The sequence below is a fragment of the Trichosurus vulpecula genome, chromosome 5 (assembly GCF_011100635.1).
Source record: "Trichosurus vulpecula isolate mTriVul1 chromosome 5, mTriVul1.pri, whole genome shotgun sequence".
Taxonomy (NCBI): Eukaryota; Metazoa; Chordata; class Mammalia; order Diprotodontia; family Phalangeridae; genus Trichosurus; species Trichosurus vulpecula.
Genome location: NC_050577.1, coordinates 47,374,378 through 47,394,444, shown reverse-complemented (window position 1 = coordinate 47,394,444; position 20,067 = coordinate 47,374,378). Strand labels below are relative to the sequence as shown.

At 42.7% G+C, this 20,067-nt stretch overlaps 1 protein-coding gene across 1 annotated transcript; it reads left to right on the top strand.

Moving 5' to 3' along the window:
* Positions 1–819: 819 nt before the first annotated feature.
* On the top strand, positions 820–18,826 carry LOC118850870 (caspase-14-like). The gene is made up of 8 exons (XM_036760509.1): positions 820–1,072; positions 5,676–5,762; positions 6,338–6,393; positions 8,759–8,908; positions 13,846–14,071; positions 15,050–15,166; positions 17,185–17,294; positions 18,725–18,826. Exons 1-8 carry the CDS (start codon positions 820–822, stop codon positions 18,824–18,826), a joined length of 1,101 nt encoding a protein of 366 aa, XP_036616404.1.
* Positions 18,827–20,067: the final 1,241 nt, after the last annotated feature.

The window sequence follows — 20,067 nt, the reverse complement described above, 5'->3', positions numbered from 1 at the left end:
GGGAGGGGGATACTTGGGACAACTATGACGATGTAAGAAAGCTGAAGATATCAGTAAAAACTTATTTTTCAAAATGCTCTGTGACCACAAATGTAAAGCAAGTTGAGAAAAAAAAGCCAAGTGAGTAGTGAAGTGTAAGTTGAGTTAGGATTTGAGTAGTGGGTAAAATTTTGATATTCTGAGAGACTGGGGCCAGATCAACGACAGGGATTCATCCTGCAAATTTGTCCTAAATCGTCAGTGCAATAACGGGTTAGAAAATATTGGACTTTGGAATAAGAGATAGAGGGGGTGGTGGGTGTAGAGGAGGAGAATGGAGAGGGAGAGTGGAGGGAGGAGAGAAAGGGGATGGAAAGACGACGAGGATAGGGAGAGGAGAAGGGAGGAGAGAGGAGAGGGAGGAGAGGAGAAGAGAGCAGAAGGGAGGAGAGAGCAGAGGAAGGAGAGTGGAAGGGGGTGTAGAGGGAGAGAACAAAAAAAGGGTGCGGAGAAAAGACGAGAAAGAGAAAGGGGGGAGAAAAGGGAGCGGGGACAAAGAGAAGACAGACAAGGAGGCGGCGAAGCAGGGACGCTGGGACAGAAGGCGAGACCCTCAGGGGAAAGCCGAGGGGAGAAGGGAAAGGATTCCTCCCAGCCCATAACCAAGCCGGGGTGTGGTCCGCGTGGCGTGCTCTTCCTCTCCGCCCCGGGTCCGGACTATGAACAGGTCCAGCAAGTCCACGGAAACTCGTTTCTCTTTCGCTGCTGAAAGTGTTCTGGGGTGCGTGCACTCCCTCTTTTCTGACCCTAGCCCGCAGATCCAATGGTCCCTCCTTGACAATGGAGACCTTCAAAGCCGGATTGGTGAGCACACTGGACAAGCTGACCCAGTTCGACCTGGAAATGAAGTTCAAGCTTCTCCCGAGGAATCACAGGAAGAAGCTTCGAATCACCATGATGGAAATAGACTCGGCCTCCACGACCTCGCAGCTGGCCGATCTGGTGCTGAAGTGTTACGGCGTGTCCGGGACTCACAAGTTCTTGCTCTGGATGTTCCAGCGGTTAGGTCGTGTGGACTTGATAGACGCATGGGGTAAGATGGGGCTGCACCCTCTGGGCTCCCCTTCCAGGGACACGGAACCCTCCGCCAGGCTTCCCTGATACCCACACCGTCCAACTCCTCCCTCTTCCCCGCCCCCCATCACTCCCTGAAGAATAATCAGGTTTGACAGTCCCAAGCTCTTCAAATCGTCTCATTTGTGAGCCCCTCTAAAAACATGGCAAATTGAACTACTGCCCCAGGTACTCTTAGCTCCATTTTATGGCGGAACAAACCGAGGCTTCGAGGTTAAGTGACTTGTCTATGGTGTCGACCTGAAAGTTTGGTTAAGGGAGGCAAACAGGCGAGATGACATGTAATTCATAGTGTTTATTGCCTTCAAGCTAGCAGGTACATGACATGGAATCAGAAGCAAACTTCCGATTCACTGAAAGAAGGACAAGATTTAAGTAATAATCCCAACCCCAGTCCATGGTCTCCATATCATAAGAAAGGAAGTTCTTAGTTGAACAAGACGATTGACAAAGTAGTGTCGCTTAGAGTTTATGATCCCAAGATGCAAATGTCCCTAGAATATCAAGATAAGAGAAATCCCACTGTTCCGGTTGCAGACATCCTGTCACCAACAGGAAAGATGCCCTTTGTCAATCTTATCTGGTCTTTGAAGTTCCTGACCCAGAACGGGCATTTTTAGAGTAGAGCAAAAGTAGTTTGGATGCTTTGGATATTGTTGGGTTTCAAATAATCTGAAAGGATTGTCATTGGTCACCTGGCTAGTAAGCTAGCAAGCCTGCTTCATTTGCACAGCTAATGAGAGTCAGATGCAGTTTGGGAATCCAGAACTTTACATGCATCCCCATCACCTTCCTGCCTTACTCCCACCTGTCACCCAGTATAGAAAAGATAGAGAGAGTTTCAAACAATCAGGGGCCTAGATTGGCGTTTAGAGCATAGGTTACAAAGATTAGGACTTGGAATAACCAGGAAATAAACAAGAAGCCAGATGAGGAAACTAATGTTTATAGAGGTTACTTGACTTGTCCAAGGTCACTTAGCTAGGAAGTGGGGAGGTAGGACCAGATTTGAAATCTTCTGACTTCTAAACCAGGGCCCTTTTCAGAATTCCAGACCTCCCAAATGTTGAGACCAAGCACATCAATATACTGAAGATTCATTTTGGTAGCTCCATAAAAGATTATTCTGTGGACATCTTCCCATCGCCTTTTGTGTTCCAAACCAACAAGTATTTACTGAGATTCCCTCTGTTCAGCAAGGCAGGGTGATAGATACATGCAGTAGTTTATAATCTTTCTGATCCTTGGAGTTTATTTCTCATCTTTTGAGACCATTGGCATGAAAGACCTCCAATAATACATTCCAATTCTGGTTGGAACAGATCAAGTGTGTGGCATATATTATATGTGCTTGGCATATAATATAAATTCCAGGACTGTAGATAGCCATTTGTGTGTTGTGTCCCCCATTAGAATGGGGGCTTGTTGAGGACAGGGACTCTCTTCTTTTGCCTTCCTTTATGCCTTTGGTGCTGAGCACAGTGCTGGGCATATAGGAAGTGTTTCATGCTTGTTGACCATAAAGAAGGACTTTGCCAAAAAAATGGTCCCTGCCAGCTTGCTTCATACATTCAGCATGCACTCACTATGTGCTAGGTACTGGAGATACAAAGCTAAAACCAATTTAGCTCTTGCCTTCAGGGAACTTACACTCTAGGGAAAATAACATATACACAGAAAATTAAATAAAAACGTATACAAAGTCATTTCTCAGAGGACACTAGCAACTGGGGGATCAGGACAGGAAGGGGTGGTGTTATTCAGGGGACTTTCCCTCACTCCTCCCTCTCAACTCCAGAGCCACAAATGAGATTCACTTTGGTCAGCTAAAGCAGCTAGGGATTCTATTAAGCAGAAGTTCTCAGTAGGCCTGGGGAGAGAGCCTGTGCAAAGACCCAGAGAGGAGATGGAGTCTTGTATAAGGACCAAGCAGGCCACTGTGGCTGTAGTATAGAGTGCTGGGTCCTAAAGGGATTGTTGTCTTCATTTCATATGTGAAGAAACTGAGTCTCTGGTGAAGGGACTTTCCTGTGGTCACCCTGCTAATAATTGCCAGTGGTGGGATTCAAAGTGAGTTTCTCCTAACTCCAAGTCTGGTAGTCTACACTGAACCACAGCACCCTTTGAGTAAGCATTTGGCCTGGGCTTTAAAAGATAGATAGAAATTCAGAAAAAGAGGACCAACAGGGAAGAGAACTCAGGTTTAAGTAACAGCATGAGCAAAAACAAGGGGGTGGGAGAATGTCGTAGGGTTTGCAGATTGACCCAATTAGTGTATAATGCAGGGTCCAAGTCCCAGAGTCATGAGATGAAGCTGGAAAGGTGCCAGATTGTGGAAGAGGATTGTATCTCCAAACTCAGATTGGAGTTAGTGGACCCTTTGTTTTTGAGGGGCTTTGCCTTTTAGAGTTATCACCCAGTCTGGGCAGAAACATCTTTGTTTAAGACCTGTCTGAGCATGCTCAGTTATGGGTGCAGGGTCTAAGGGAGACTGTTTCAGGGACCTCTCATTAGCCCCACAGCACTGTGGGATTCTCCAGTCCGAGCTTGATGAAAGAATTCAGAGGAGCCTTGTCCCCTCATTCAGTAACCCACATTTTCATAGCACTTCAGGGTTTGCAGAGGGGTTTTCTCACAACAACCTGATAATACAAATATTATCATTTCCATTGGACAGGTGAGGATCCCAGGGGTCGAGTCAGTAGCCCAGGGTGAGCAATGCTAAGTGGCAGGGCCTGCTCCTATGGTGGGGATTGTGGAATTGTCAGTACAAGCATTTACACTTCAAATCAGGACTTGATTTATTGTTTGTTGGTTGTCTAGACTTAAGAGAGTGATGGAGAAAGTATTAGCAATGCAGGCTATGTAGTAGTTATAGAGTAGTCCTGGGTATAATCATCAAACACCCCTGTCTCTATCTGTCCGCAAACTGGTTGTTAAACATATTTCTCACCATGACATTTGAACTCGGTTCTTTTCATTCCAGACATGCCCTTTCCACAGCAGACTTTAGACTTTCTCAGACTGCAGATGCAGCAGTGCAAGTAGACGTAGTCAACCCAACTTTATCAGAATACATGTGGGAGAGGAGCCAATCATTGTTCTGCTTGGTCCCAGAGGGCAAAACAAGGATATTGGGGTGGGAGTCACAAAAAGGCAAATTTGGGCTTGATGTAAGGGGTCATTTCCTAACATCAGAGCTGTCCAAAAGTGGCATGAATGGCCTCACTGGGGAGCAGTGTGTGGGGTGGGGGTGGGGGCTGTCTTCAGTGGGAGAATGGCCCTTGTGTCAGGGATATTGTAGAAGGAGGTTCTTGGTCAGGTGTGATAGTAGTAGAGGGCCATTTACCTACTCTCCATTTTTGCAGTTTTGGGAAAAGACTAAGTCTGGGGTTGACATAGGAGAAAAGAATCAAGTGTACATTAGACTCAGAACTTTAACATTGGAAATCAAGCTAGGATAACATCAGTGAAGTAGAAAAAACCCTTGGACCTGAACTTTATTTACCCTTTTACCTCCTGATTTATGTCTTTGATGTTCCCTGCCCTCCCTTCCATTGCTTCCCCTCCCCACTCATGGCCACACTTCACTGGGGAGGGGATGATCCCTGTAGACTCTTGCTACTCTGTAAGGGGAAACATTTCCCATCTTGAGGAACTTTAAACAGTATCTGTCATAGCAGCAAAGACAGTTATGGGTGAGCCCAGCTGGACTGTGTTTCCAGACTCCAGTTCTCCCTCCTCATCTCCGCCTCCTGGCTTCCTCTCAGTGTCAGCTCAAGTCTCCCCTTCTACAAGAAACCTTTCCCTATGCCCCTTAATCCTAATGCTTTGTCTTGTAAGACACTATAATGTAGCCCAGTGGTATCTAGCATCTTCACAACTATTTTCATATTGTCTCCTCTAGTCAGATGTGAGCTTCTTTAGGACACGGACTGTCTTTTACTTTTCTTTCTATCCTGAAAACTTACCACGTGCGTGGCACATAGTAGCCTCTTATGAGATGTCTGTGGTATATCCAGTTCTGAAGCAATTGGTCATATGGGACTGGAGGTGAGGAGAGAGTCCAGGGTCATATATGTAGACGTGGGAGTCATCTGCACCAGGACCATGATTAAATCCATGGAAGCTAAGGAAGTTACCAAACAAGAGACTAGTAGCTGTGATCATCCACAAATTAGAGAGGGAGGGGAGAGAAGAGAATCAGTTCCAGGACAGAGCCTTGGGGTACCTCGACTCTAAAGGAACATAAATATAGGTGACGGCCAAGCAAAGGATGCTGAGAAAGAGCAGCCAGATAGGAAAGAGCAGAAGCAAGAGAGGTAGCTGGTGGCACAGTAAATAGAGCCCTGAGTCTGGAGTTCAAATGTATCCTCAGACATTTACTATTTTTATGATCCTGGGGAAGTCACGTAACCTATTTGACTCAGTTTTGTCAACTGAAAGGTGGGGATAAAATAGCACCTCCCTTGCAGGGTTTTTGTGAGAATCAATGAGATAATACTTGTAAAAAATGGCTGTACACAGTAGGCGCTACATAAATCCTTATTTCTTTTCTCCAGTATTACAAAAGTCTATGGCAGAGAAACAAAATGCGGGGAGTGTGGACTACGTTAATCAGTGTCAAATGCTGCAGAGTGGTGAAAAAGGTGAGGATTGAGAAAAGGTCATCTGATTTGGCAATGAAGATGTCATTGGTAAATCTGCAGAGAGCTGTTTTTGTTGAGTGATGAGGCCCCAAACCAGATTACAAAGGGTTAAAGATTGAGTGAGAGGGAAGGAAGTAGAGGGGTGATTGAAGATGGCTTGTTCAGGAGGCTGGCTGAGAAAAAGGACGGGGAGAGAGAGAGAGAGAGAGAGAGAGAGAGACAGAGACAGAGACAGAGAGACAGAGAGAGAGAGAGAAAGAGAGAGAGAGACAGAGAGAGCGACAGAGAGACAGAGAGACTGAGACAGAGAGAGCAGTAGATAGCAAGGAAGGTGGAGGTATGTGGAAGGTAGGAAAAACTTGAGTCCATTTATGGGCTATAGGGAAGGAAGTCAGGGATAGAGAGAAGTTAGTGGACATAGAAAAAGGAGAAATGATTGTAGGACAATTTTCTGGAGAACACAGGGAATAGGGTTAAGGAAGTGTGTGAGAAATAGAGGAGGCATATATGGGAAAGCAATAGATAAGTAACTCTATTCTTTGTTCTTTTTTTTGGTTCATTTTCCCTGAAAATAGTAAGGGTTTCGATAACAGCTTTGAAGAGACAGTATGAAAATTATGGTGATAAAATGGTAAATTCTTAAGTTTTATCTACCTTTGAGTAATGTAAGTATCTGACAAGTCCATTGCTTCTCATTCAGGCAATTGGACTGGCTACTTACCATAGCTGTAAAAGGGCACATTTGTATGTTGTTTCAATTCCCTCTTCAAAAACTTCCCTTGGCTGTCTATTCCCTCTGGGATAACATACAGACTCCCCTGTTTGGCATTTAGAGCCCTTTCAAGTCTGACTCCAACCTAACTCTTCAAACAGATTTCCTATTGCACCCCTCCATACATTTTCTAGTCATGTCAAATTGGACTGCTTGATTTTCCCCAGAATCAGCATTCTACCAAACTGTCTCCCGTTCCTGGAATGGGAAGACCTGGTTTCATTCAAAGCTCACCTTAGGTGCCACCTCCTACCTGAGGCCACTGCCCTTCGCCCTAATGGTTTAACCTTTCTGAGCAGATTGTAAACTCTATGGGCGGCAAAGATTACGATATCTTTGTCTTTGTCTGCATAGTGTCTAGCACAGTGCTTAAGGTATAGTAAGGACTTCAGAAATGCTTGTTGAACCCAATTGTCTCATTAGTTACTTGAACTTGGTGAGGGAGGAAGAACAGTTAGTATTCCCAATCCTTTTGCAGGGAGCTAGGTGGTGCCTGGGGCAGAATGCTAGACTTGAAGAAGATCTAAGGAAGACCTGAGTTCAAATCCACTCTTGGACACTTGGGCCTTCAAATCTCCCTGCACCTCAGTTTCTTCATCTGTAAAATGGAGATAATAATACACCTACCATCCTGAGTGTTTGCAGTGATCAAATAAGATGATCTCTTTAAGCACTGTGCAGATCTTACAATGTTATAAAAGGGTTAGATATAAACATTCCTGCACCCCATTTATAGCTGAGAAAACAAGTTGAGAACTTACCTGATATGGTTCTTTTTGGAGGAGGGAAGGCAGGGCAATTGGGGTTAAGTGTCTTGCCCAAGGTCATACAGCTAATAAGTGTGTCAAGTGTCTGAGGCCAGATTTGAACTCAGGTCCTTTTGACTCTAGGGCTGGTGCTCTACTCAGTCCACCACCTAGTTGCCCCAGAAGTTACCTGATCTAATCAAAGACACAGGAAGGGCTGGACACCAGACATAAACCCCGTTCTGTGAATCCAGATCCTGTGGTCTTTCTTTTTTACTAGACCCACCCTCATTTCCAGCTGTTACCTTGTTTGTCCCCTCATTACTGCTTTGTTTTCTCCCCCCTCTGGAAGCAAGGTAGTCAATCCCACCAGAGCTCTAGGAAAGGGGAAGGAGTTGGCGGGAGTCCCTGCTGTATATCCAGAAGAGGACAAGGGAAATCTTAGGGAAAAATGGGAAGAGAGTGGTGGAACAGAGGCATGGCTTCTCTAAAGAGTCTGTCCTCCTTGGTCTCAATCACCCAGATCATCCTAGAACTAGCTCTAGCCACTGAAATGGTTTCTTGCCCCCAAGAGGCCAAGGGCTGGTGCTAAAGCAGCTCATTTACTTTAGGACAACCAACATGCAGCCCCTAAGACCTAACCAGGTGGGTCATCTTTGGCCTCTTACCAAAGTGCTGATGGACTTGACACTTTATGGGAGGAAGCCTGTCTTTGGCTCACCAACCCCTCCCCAAAGCTAAAATATCAAGGAATGTTGGAGTTGCTGTCTTGTCACACTCTAGCTGTTTCTGTATCCCATCCTTTTGGTGGTGGGCACCTCTGGATTGAGTTATGGGAGCAGGAAAGAATAAGGCCACATCTGTCCAGGGACTTAAGTGGCATGTTCTCATTGGAATCATTAGTACCATCCCTCTGGAGTTGGGGAGATTTGGGGGGTGATAAAGTATGTCTAATCCAATGAAATCTCCTAACGTTTCTCACTTGTAGAAAGAATGAGAAGTACCTACCACCTAGGGAATCCAGGATACTGTCATTCCTGTTCCCTCACAGGGCTACGTGTTCCCCCGATAAACTCAGACGCAACCCCTACCTTACTGCAGAGTGGTGTGGTGTTAATTGGTGGTGCAGTTCAGGTGTTTTGTATGTGGTAGTGACACCTTCATGCCAGTTTTGTTAGAATGGCCCTGCTTTACTGGTTCTATGTACTTCAGAATGAGTGATTTTTATTGATAGACCTACTCTGAAAGGGAGAATTTCAGGGACTTATAAATGAAACAAATCTATTTATACACACACACACACACACACACACATATACACCCCTCCCCCAAAGAGGGATGGTCACTTCGAGCTCGCAGTTCAGCCCCATCCCTGATGCCAGGAGATGAACAAACAGGATATGGGCCTGTGTGTCTAGGGTATTATGTTTTCCGATACATAGGATTAAATCGTGCTTATCAATTTTACTTACAAACAGGAATACTATAACATGGACCAAATTCGAAAGGCTTTTGTGATGTGTGTGAAGACAGGCAGACCAGGAGCTGAACAAGATAGAAGGAGAATAATAAACTGGCTTAAAGAGTGCAGGTTTGAATATGTATTATGCATCGATCCTGACAAAGAGGTAAGCATTGAGACAAGAGCATTGGTCACTGACTTTTATAGCCTTCTTCCTTTTTCATGAGGTCATCATGAATACTACCTGACCAGCAAAGTCTGCTTCCTTTGAAAACCTTGATAAAGGAATCAGGACACTTCTATTGAGGGACACATGTCAGGGAGTTAATGAATTCCACTACATTCTCATGGGCTTTTTTATTTAGCCTCTTATGCATTTTAGTGGTACTTAATGCCTAGAGAACCTGTTATTTTCCTAACTTCAGCTGTAAAGGAAAACCTTTCTGTGTTTCAAGAACATGAATGCTCCATTAATTGCTTTGATTCTACAAGGTTTACAAAGCTGAGTAGAATTTGAGATTCATTACAAGTCATTCCCCATTTGACAAATGGTCCAGGGATATGAACAGGCAGTTTCCAGATGAAATTAAAACTATCTACAATCCTATGAAAAAAATGCTCTAAATCACTATTGGTGAGAGAAATGCAAATTCCAACAACTCTGAGGTATCATCTCCCAACTATCAGATTGGCTAATATGACAGACAAGGAAAATGATAAATGTTGGAGAAGATGTGGGAAAACTTGGAACACTAATGCCTTGTTGGGGGAGTTATGTACTGATCCAACCATTTTGGAGAGCAATTTGGAACTACGCCCAAAGAGTTATAAAATTGTACATACCCCTTTGATCCAGCAATACCACTACTAGGTCTATATCCCAAAGAGATCATTAAAAAATGGAAAAGACCCACTTGTACAAAAATTTTTAAAACAGCTTTTTTTGTGGTACCAAGGAATTGGAAACTGGCCATCTTCTGGAGAATTGCTCAACAACTTGCAGTATATTTATGTAATAGAACACTATTGTGCTATAAGAAATGATGGGCAGGCTGATTTCAGAAAAACCTGGAAAGACTTTTTTTCCTTTATTTATTTTTAATTTTTACTTTACAACACTCATTTCCACAAGTTTTTGAGTTCCTAGTTTTCTCCCCCTCCCTCTCCTCCCTCCTCCCCGCTAAGGTGGCATGCAATCCAATATAGGTTCTACATATACCTTTGCATTAACCTTATTTACACAATAGTCAAGCTGTAAAGAAGAATTATAACCAATGGACTGAATCATGAGAAAGCAGAAACAAAACCAAAAAGAAGGCGGGAAAAAAGAGAGCAAATAGTTTGCCTCAACCTGCATTCAGACTCTAAGTTTTTCTCTGGATGGAGATGGCTTTTTCCATCATGAGTCTTTTGGAGCTGTCTTTGAGCCTTGTATTGCTGAGAAGAGCCAAGTCTATCAAAGTTAGTCATCACAGATAACGTGTGTCTATAATGGTGTATAATGTCCTTCTGGTTCTGCTCCCCTCACTTAGCATCAGATCACATAAATCTTTCCAGGTTATTATGAAGTCCATCTACTCCTTATTTATTATAGACTTTTGTTTCTTATAAATTTATTTTCAGTTTTCCACATTCATCATTCATCATTTCATTGAAATTCCATTTTTCCCCCTGAAGTATTATACTCAGTTTTGCTGGGTAGGTGATTCTTAGTTTTAATCCTATCTCCTTTGCCTTCTGGAATATCATATTCCAAGCCCTCTGATCACTAAATCTTGTATTATCCTGATTGTGTTTCCACAATATTTGAATTGTTTCTTTCTGGCTACTTGTAATATTTTCTCCTTGACCTGGGAACTCTGGAATTTGGCTACAATATTCCTAGGAGTTTTCTTTTTGGGATCTCTTTCAGGAGGTAATCAATGGATTCTTTCCATTTCTATTTTACCCTCTGGTTCTAGAATATCTGGGCAGTTTTCCTTGATAATTTCTTGAAAGATGCCATCCAGGCTCTTTTTTTGATCATGGTTTTCAGGTAGTCCAATAATTTTAAATTATCTCTCCTGGATCTATTCTCCAGGTCAGTGGTTTTTTCCAATGAGATATTTCACACTGTCTTCCATTTTTTTCATTCTTTTGGTTCTGGTTCATAATTTCTTGATTTCTCATAAAGTCACTAGCTTCAATCTAATTTTTAGGTAGTATTTTCTTCAGTGGTCTTTTGAACCTTCTTTTCCATTTGGCCTAATTCTGCCTTTCAAGGCATTCTTCTCCTCATTGGCTTTTTGGAGCTCTTTTGCCATTTGGGTTAATCTATTTTTTAGGTGTTACTTTCTTCAGTATTTTTGGGGTCTCCTTTAGCAAGCTGTTGACTTGTTTTTCGTGATTTTCTTGCATCACTCTCATTTCTTTTCCCAATTTTTCCTCCACTTCCCTCACTTGATTTTCAAAATCCTTTTTGAGATCTCCCATGGCGTGAAACCATGTCATATTTTTCTTGGAGGCTTTGACTGTAGGAGCCTTGACCCTGTTGTCTTCCTATAGCTGCATGCCTTGATCTTCTATTCCTACACACTCCACTAAGTGTGTAGGAAAATATCTTTTCACCACCACCCACCTTGTTTTCTCATTTTCCCAGCCAGTCTCTCGACCGCTAAGCTCTTTGTTAAGTGGAGGCTGTACTGCCCCAGGCTTTGGGGTTTTGTGCAGTTGTCCTCAGAGGTATGTCTAGGGATCTGTAAATTTTCAGTTCCTCCAAAGTGGTATGATCAAAGGAGACATGTCCACTCTTCTCCTGGCCTGTGCTCTAGTCTGCAAGCAACCACAAGCACTCCTTTCTGCCTTAGAACTGCAAGGACTTCCTCTCCACAGCTACGACAAGCTCTGCCATGTCAGTGCTCCTCCTTCCCCAGGACTGCCACCCAGGACTATGACTCAGATCAGAGGTTGATTCCCCCACCATCTGTAGGACTAGATTTCCAGAAGCAGCTGCATCTGTGGTACTGGCTGCCACTGCCCTGGGGCTGGGACTGGACCATGCATGCCTCTCACCCAGGTGAGAGACCTTTCCCACTGACCTTTGAAGCTGTCTGGTGTTTGTGGGTTGAGAAGTCTCAGACGAATGAGGAGCTGAAGCTAGTGACCACCACTGACCAGCTACCCAGACATACTCCCATGGAACCTAATTTATGAATGTGTGTGGATCTCAGTATAGTATGTCCTCCTGCTGGGTGGCAGACTTCAAAGGAGCAGCATTTGGTCCATAACCCTCCATCCCCTAACGAGGAAGAAAATACCTCTTTCTCAGAGGACAGCTTGCAACCCCAGGCCTCCACCAGCCAGTAGCCCCAGGACTCCACCAGCCACCAGCCCCAGGACTCCACCACAGAAAAAGAGTTCACAGAAGAGGAGAAGGATGAGAACACCTCCATGACCCTCCTATCACCCCACAAAGTGAGATCCCCTCCAAGCTGTACGCAACAGGTGGGGGCCAGGTGGCCCAGACCCCTTCTTAACTACTGTCACTTAATCACCTTGGCACTGAAAAACAGTCCTTCTAGAGGAAGCAATGTCCAGGAGATCTACATCTTCACCTGACAACACTTCCCCTTTTTCCAGACAGCTCCAGAGGGCTGGAAAAACACCATAACCTCTGCTTTCAAGGCAGTTTTGAGAAGGCCCCAATGAGCCCAGAGAAAGGAACCACTACCAGTCGTCCTTGCTTCTGCTGGTGGCAGCTCACAAAGGAAGGGTACTGGTGTTTTAAGGAGAACGTCAGGCTTTGGCATCTGCTTGGCTCCACAGTATCCAAAAGTGTATGAGTCAGCCAGAAATGATGTCTACCATCTTTGACCTCTGATTGCCCAGGCAAGTGGTGCGCCAAGGACTAGCCATACCCAAAGTCTGGACTGTCTCTTATTCTCCTCCTCCATCAAACTCAGAACTGGCACTCTATATGATCTCATCTTTGGGAGGAAGGTGATGTTCTTGGGGGCAGGGGGGTGGGCAGTTCTGCCCAGTTTCCCAACTGCCATTCTTTCTTCTTCATTAAACTCACTTACTGGGGGAAAAAAGCTGCCAGTGATTCAGTGTCCTGAGGCCTGCTGCAAATTTGTCTGTGTGGCTAACCCACACTAGGCTGTGTTCTGCTCCCAGCCTGGTGCAATGGACCCTTCACATTATCTTGGGCTGGAAATCTGCTTCACACTGTCATTTTGTGGCTTCTGCTGCTCTAGAATTTGTTTAGAGTCATTTTTTACAGATATTTTGAGGAGTTTGGAGGGAGAGCTCCATCAGGTCCCTCCTTCTACTCCACCATCTTGGCTCTGCCAAAAACCTGGAAAGACTTATATGAACTGATGCTGAGTGAAGTGAGCAGAACCAGGAGAACATCGTACACAGTGACAGCAACATTGTTTGACAATCAGCTATGATACACTTAGCTTTTCTCACCAAGACAATCATCTAAGATAATTGCAAAGGACAAATGATAGAAAAAGCAGTGGAGAAGAGAACAAACTTTGGAGTTGATTGCAGATCAAAGCAGACTATTTTAACTTTTTTTGTTTTTTCATTCTCATGCTTTCCCCCTTTTGTTCTTATTCTTTTTTCACAACATGACTACTCTGAAAATATGTTTAATATGACTGTACATGTATAATCTAGATTGCTTGCCAACTTGGAAACGGGAAGGAGGGATGGAGGGAAGGAGCAAATAATTGGAACTCACAATTTTATAAAAGTGAATGTTGAAAACTATCATAATATGTAAAAGGGAAAAATCTTATTAAGTGAAAAAAATTGAATTTGAGATTTATTACCAGATAGATGATACAGGAGATAAGCAGAAGGAAAAAGAACACATCATGAGTGACAGAGAATTCTTGGGCTTCACTACAGAGTCCCCTCTACTGTTTGTTTCCATCTTGTTCCCCTTTACCCTGGCTGATACCCTCACTGACTGTGAAAAATAGCCCACAGAAGTCAATCCTCTTGCCCTGAAGGCCTTCGCTGCTTCCACTCCTCCCATCTACTGTAAATAATACAAATGGTTATAGATCCATCCTTTGAATAAATACATTTTAGCCATGCTATTTGCTACAGGAGTTAATGAAGAAATTAACAGAATTTCGAGATGGAATAAATGGAATAAAAGATGATGTTAGCTGCTGCCTTCTTACTCTTATGGCCCATGGAGGAAAAGGCTTTATAAAAACAGTATTGGATGAAAGAGTCATCTTATCAGACATTTTTGAAATGTTCAACAACGAAAACTGTCCAGGACTTCAAGGGAAACCCAAAATCTTTGTAATCCAGGCTTGTAGAGGAGGTAAGCAGAAGGAAAAAGAACACATCATGAGTGACAGAGAATGCTTAGGCTCCACTGTAAGCATTTTCTTCTTGTCCTAGGAAATCCTGACCCTGATTTTCATCCCAGAAAGACTTTCCTTTCTCTCCTGCCATTCCTCATATCACAAGCAGAAATACTCATTAGATCCCCCTTTACATCCATAAAGATATCAATTTTTCTATGTTTCTAGACCCAAAGTATCATAATGTTAAGATTCTACAAGTTAGGGTGTCTTGTGTCCTTTTAAGTAAATGGATTCAAGATCTTAGTATTTATAAATCCAAGGTTTTACTGTTTTTCCACTGTGATATTCCTTCTCCTACTTTTTTGTAGGTGTTCTCCTGTGGCCTTATCTTCCTCACTCACTTTAGGATAATTTTCTGTAGCTTCTCAGGGACCAGCAAAATGCAGTGGAAAAGGTACTGTGTTTTGAGGCAGAGGACCTGGCTCTGAATCCTGGTTCTGTCATTTAAAAAGTACTAATAATAACTGGCATTTTTATAGAGACTTGAATTTTGCAAAGTGCTTTACTTACATTATTCATACTAACTCCCTCTGTGACTTTGGGCATGTCATAGAACGTCTCCATGACTCAGTTTCCTTATTTATAAAATGAGGGATTGGGCTGGATTATCTCTCAACTCCTTTCCAGCCATAAATCTATGATGCTTTGATCCTACTAGCCTCTAACATGGTGAGATTGCTAGTGCTTAGCCTACCAAGTGTAATGAATGTTATTATTGACATGTGTGCGTTTGCTTCTTGGATTGGGATCTGGCTTGCCTGGCTTATCTGGAGCTATTGGGGCCTATGACTGTGAACTACCCTCTTCAATATGGATATATAGACAGTGATACAGTGACATGGGTTTTTTTCTGATGAGTTCATTTGGCATTAGTATCAGATAGCTGTATGATGGTTTATCTCACTGTCTATTCACATCTCTCACAAAACCAGATCGAATAGACGGTGGTGTTGTTCAAACAGATAGTGAAGAAGTGGAACTGAATGAATCAGAGAAAAAGCGACTTCCCACATCGAGTGATTACTATATTGTCTATTCCACCCAAGAAGGTAAGACAATGAATCTGCATGCTGCTAAGGCATGTGAAGTGAAAGGGATCATGATTGTTCAAACTCCATTGCGGTAATTTAGGTTTCATATTTGTAGTAAAACTATTCTTGCTCATCACCCTGTAAACCTAGATCACCAAGGACTCAGAGGACTAATTCTAATCCTTTCCAATGTACAGTTGATTCAAGCCCCAAGGGTTTTGGCCTTCTGGTCAACCATCTCTAGTTAGGCAGACTCCCATTGGCTCTATGTTTAATACTACAATCCCTTATTTAGATGAAAGCAAAGATGACACAATTGCACAATTTTCAGATGACACCAAACTGATCTAGAAAGATCTCAACATGACAGAATTTTAGTGAAAAATTAGTAAGATGTAACTTAATGGGGAAAATACAAAGTCTTAATTAAACTACCTAATTAAAATATAGGGGACATATGGCTAGAGAGCAATAAATTTGAAAAAAAGTATCTGGGGTTTTTAATGAACTACAGGTCAAACGTAAATCAACATTGTGTGATATGGTAGACAGAAAATGCACTAGGAGATTACATTGAGAAACTGGCTCATCATCCCAATGTCCTCTGCCATGGTCAGACCACACCTGGAACATTGTGTTCAGTGCAGAATACCTCAAGAAGCAGCTAAGTGGGGCAATGGATAGAGGGCCCTGTGACTGGACTTCCTGTGTTCCAATTTGGCCTAAGACACTTTCTAGCTATGTGATCCTGGGCCGGTCAGTTCACCTTGTTTACTTCAGTTTCCTTATCTGTAAAATGAGTTGGGGTAGGAAATGGCAAACCACTCCAGTGTCTTTGCCAAGAAAACTCCAGTGGAGTGTGGAAGGAGTAGAATGATTCAATAACAACTACCTCATTTTAGTAAAGACATTGATAAACTGGAACAAGTAAGATTAGGATGATTAGAAGGGTGACGTGACTTGAAGATTATTTGGGGGTGTTTAGTTTGGATGAAAGAAGGTTGGGGAAGACATGATAACTGCTGCCAAGTATTTGAAGGACTACCATATGTAAGAGTGATTAGATTTATTTGGCTTGGCCCTAAAGGGCAGAAATAGGAAGAATGAGTGAAAGCTGCAGAGGAGCAGGAATAGGTTTGATGATGGGGAAAACTTCCTCATATTTAGAGCCATTTGCAGAGTAGGCTGGATTGGGAATTGGTGGTAGCCTTTACCCTAGAGACCTTGGAGCAAAGCCCTGATGACCATTTAATTGTTGGCTATACAGTAGAGTACATTCTTGTTCAGGAATGAGTTGGAGCACATGGCTCTTGACATCCTTTCAAACTCTGCAATTTAGGTATTGTGCTTGGTCTCCTAGTGCCCCACTAGGACCAATAGCATGGGGTATAAAGTGCAGAGGCATATTTGGAGTTACTATCAGTCAAGCCCACCAAACAATTGCTCCTGTTTAAAGTGGAATTGGCTACCTTAGTAGATAGTAGGTTTTCCCTTACTTGAAGTCTTTACATGAAGCCTGATTGACCATATGCTTGAGAATATTCCATGGGATATTCTTTGAGTATGGATCTCCTTCTGACTGTGAGCAGGATGCTCTAGGTACTAGCCAGTTACTTTACAGGGTCTATTTGAGACTCTAAAAGTTGCAAGTTCTTGGCTAATGCATCACTGGGAAAATGTTGCCTAGGCTTCAGATAATATCTGGCATCCTCCAGACTATGTTGCTGGACAGTGAGAGACTTTTTGGGGTTCTTGGCCCACTATAAATGAGTTACTGACCTCATCTTCTATGGATTCTTTATGGGCTGTTCATTGAGACTGCTTAGTTAGTGGACTGGTAGGGTTAAGGGCCCAACAGCAAAAGTGTAAATACTGGATGCCTTAATGAAAAATGAGACATGTCCTAGTGTTTCATAGAACAAAGCAATGTCTTGCTTAGTAAATTTTTTTCTGGTTTCCAAATGTGTGTGTGTGTGTGTATTTTTGGAACATGGTAGTAAAAAATATAAACCATATTCTCATTTCTCCACTGGTAGATCATGTTGCTTTACGCCACCCAAAACGTGGTGCTGTGATGATTCAAGCAATAGATGAAGTCTTTCGGCAAGGGGGCAAGAAGTTGCATGTTGTGGATTTTTTTACTCGAGTGAGTCATCAATGAATGGATTTATGCTCCATGTTATGCTAATTTTTCCTCCACTAATTAACAATCATTCATTTCATTCTATCAGAATATTCAGTGGAGTTTCCTAAGTAGGATTTGTGTATGTGTGTGTGTGCATGAGGGCTGGGTGTCTCCACTCTTCCCTGAAGTCTTTCTCCTCCTGAGATGATCTGTTCTTTCTCTGAACTCTTTTCTCATGGTAGTTTTACTTCCTCAGTAGATTTTGAACTTCTCTTAGGGCAGAATTGTGCCCCTGTTAGTGACCTTAGTAAACAAGGCGCTGATGTGTACATTAAGTGGTTATTTTTCCCTTTTTCACTCTCTCATCCCTCTCTATCCTATCAATTTTAAGTTGTAGTAATGAGAATGGATCAGCCTAGAAGAAGGAATAACTCAGCCCCCACATCCTTGCTGAATGAAGGGAAATTAGTGTCAAGTTCATTACAAATAATCTTCATCATCACCATCACTATAATACTTCACATTGCCTTTGTGTGCTACAGGAAAACTGTCCACTCCCAGACAACTACAGAAAACCCTCCCAGGGCTCAAACCAAGATTGTGGGTTTGGTAGGATATCTCTAATATCTGACCTCTTCTGTCCCCTCATGCTACAGGCACCTGGTTAAGAGCCCCCTCATATCATGCCAGGAGGCTGCAGTACCCCAAGCAGTCTCACTTTCCAGTCTATCTTCTACACAGTTACCCCAGTAATCCTCGTGAAGTATCGATTTCACATTGTCTTGCCCCTGCTGAAGAAGTTTCAATGGCTGTCTATTGCTTTGTTTAACATTTAATATACTTTACAGTTTGGCTACCTTCTCTCTCTCTCTCTCTCTCTCTCTCTCTCTCTCTCTCTCTCTTTTCCTCCTTCCATCTCTCTCTCTCTTTCTTTCTTTCTTTTTTTCTTTCTTTTCTTTCTTTCTTTCTTTCTTTCTTCTTTCTTTCTTTCTTCTCTTTCTCTTCTTCTCTTCTTCTTCTTCTTCTTCTCTTCTTCTTCTTCTTCTTCTTCTTCTTCTTCTTCTTCTTCTTCTTCTTCTTCTTCTTCTTCTTCTTCTTCTTCTTCTTCTTCTTCTTCTTCTTCTTCTCTTCTTCTTCTTCTTCTTCTTCTTCCTCTCCTCCTCCTCCTTCTCCTCTTCTTCCTCCTTCTTCTCCTCCTTCTGTTTCTTTTTGGTCTTTGTTTCCTCTTTGCATAGAATGTTGCTCAGAGCACCTTGAGTGCTTAAGAAATGCTTGTTTAATAATTAATAAACATTTACTAAGCACCTACCTTATACCAGACACCTTGTTAAACTTTGGAGATACAAAGAGAGGCAAAGTCCAGCCCTGCACTGCAGAAGTTCAACTATCTAGCTGCGGAATTGAATTTTTTCGTTTCTTTGTTTAATTTGTGTTTTTTTTTTTCCTGGTAGGTGAACAACAGAGTGGTGAACACAGACTTTTACCTGGGTAAGAATCCTGTAAAAGTGGTACTGGTCATGGAGTCCACTCTCACCAAAGCTGTGTACTTTTGACAGTTGATAGAGGAAGAGAAGGAGGTGGAAGACTTTTTGTTTAATTTCTTTTTTATTTTTAGTTTACAACACTCAGTTCTACAAGTTTTTGAGTTCCAAATTTTCCCCCTCTCTCTCCTCCACCCTTCTCCCCACATGGCATTTAATTCAACATGGGTTTTATAGGAAGGTAATAGGATTGAAACATGCAAACTTGAGAGTTCATACCCTTGTCACTAAGACCTAACTATTATGCATGCCTAATAACCTTCATACATATTAACTTACACCCCCATGCATAGATTATCCCTCCCTTTTCTCAACATGGTATCCATGGTCAGGAGGGGAACATGTCAAGCAGTAATGTGTAGTAGATGGGTTAGAAAGATTGTAACCTGGAAGAGCTGGGACTAATCCCAGTTCTGAAGGGAGAGACTGTAATATTAATTAAGGTGGGACTTTTTTTACTGTTTTCTCTTTTAGAATGCTAAAGTAATCAAATGCCTTTAATTAAGTCTTGCTAGGTGCTAAGCCCTAGGCCACACTCTTTTGCTAATTAGGTGTGAAGCCTTCAGGCCCTGAGAATGTTATATATACTCAGAGGTTAGCATTTTATTTGGGGCTATCACTCACTGGAAGAGTGTCCAGTAATTTGACTAGAAGAGACTCTGGGCAGCTGTTGTCAAGAGTTCTCCCCCCTCCCCCACCCCGAAAACCCAGATGTTGGTGCTTCCCGGTAACTATGTACTAAGATTCTGGGTAGAAAGCTAGAATCCTGTCTACTGGTTTGTGTTGTTTGATCTGTTGATATTTTCTGTTTGTAATTTCTGTTTGTATTTGCTCTGAAGTTCAGAGTGCTGTCTTTTCCCCCTGAACTAACTGAATGATATATGTATGTTTGACTAAAGTGAGATTGTTAACCCCTTAAAGTTGCTTTCTTTAGAAGAGCAGATCAAAGAACTTGTGCTGGCAGCTCTTGCTGCTGGTCTTGTTGGGACTTATACCTCAGCAGCAGCTGCTAGCAGCATTGTTGTTACAGGGACCAGGAAGAACTAACCTCATAAAAAGTTCAGTTTGTCTTCTGTATGGTACATGTGTTTCCCTAGAGGGTGCCACACACCCGCTTCTTGCAAGAACCATAATAAATGCTTCCTTTGCTCACTTCAATTTAAGTTTCATTTTTGCATGTGGAGCAGGACTCTCCTTGGTTTGCTACAAGGGGAGCAGTGGGCTATGGCAGGTAGCCCTGGCTAACCCCCTCA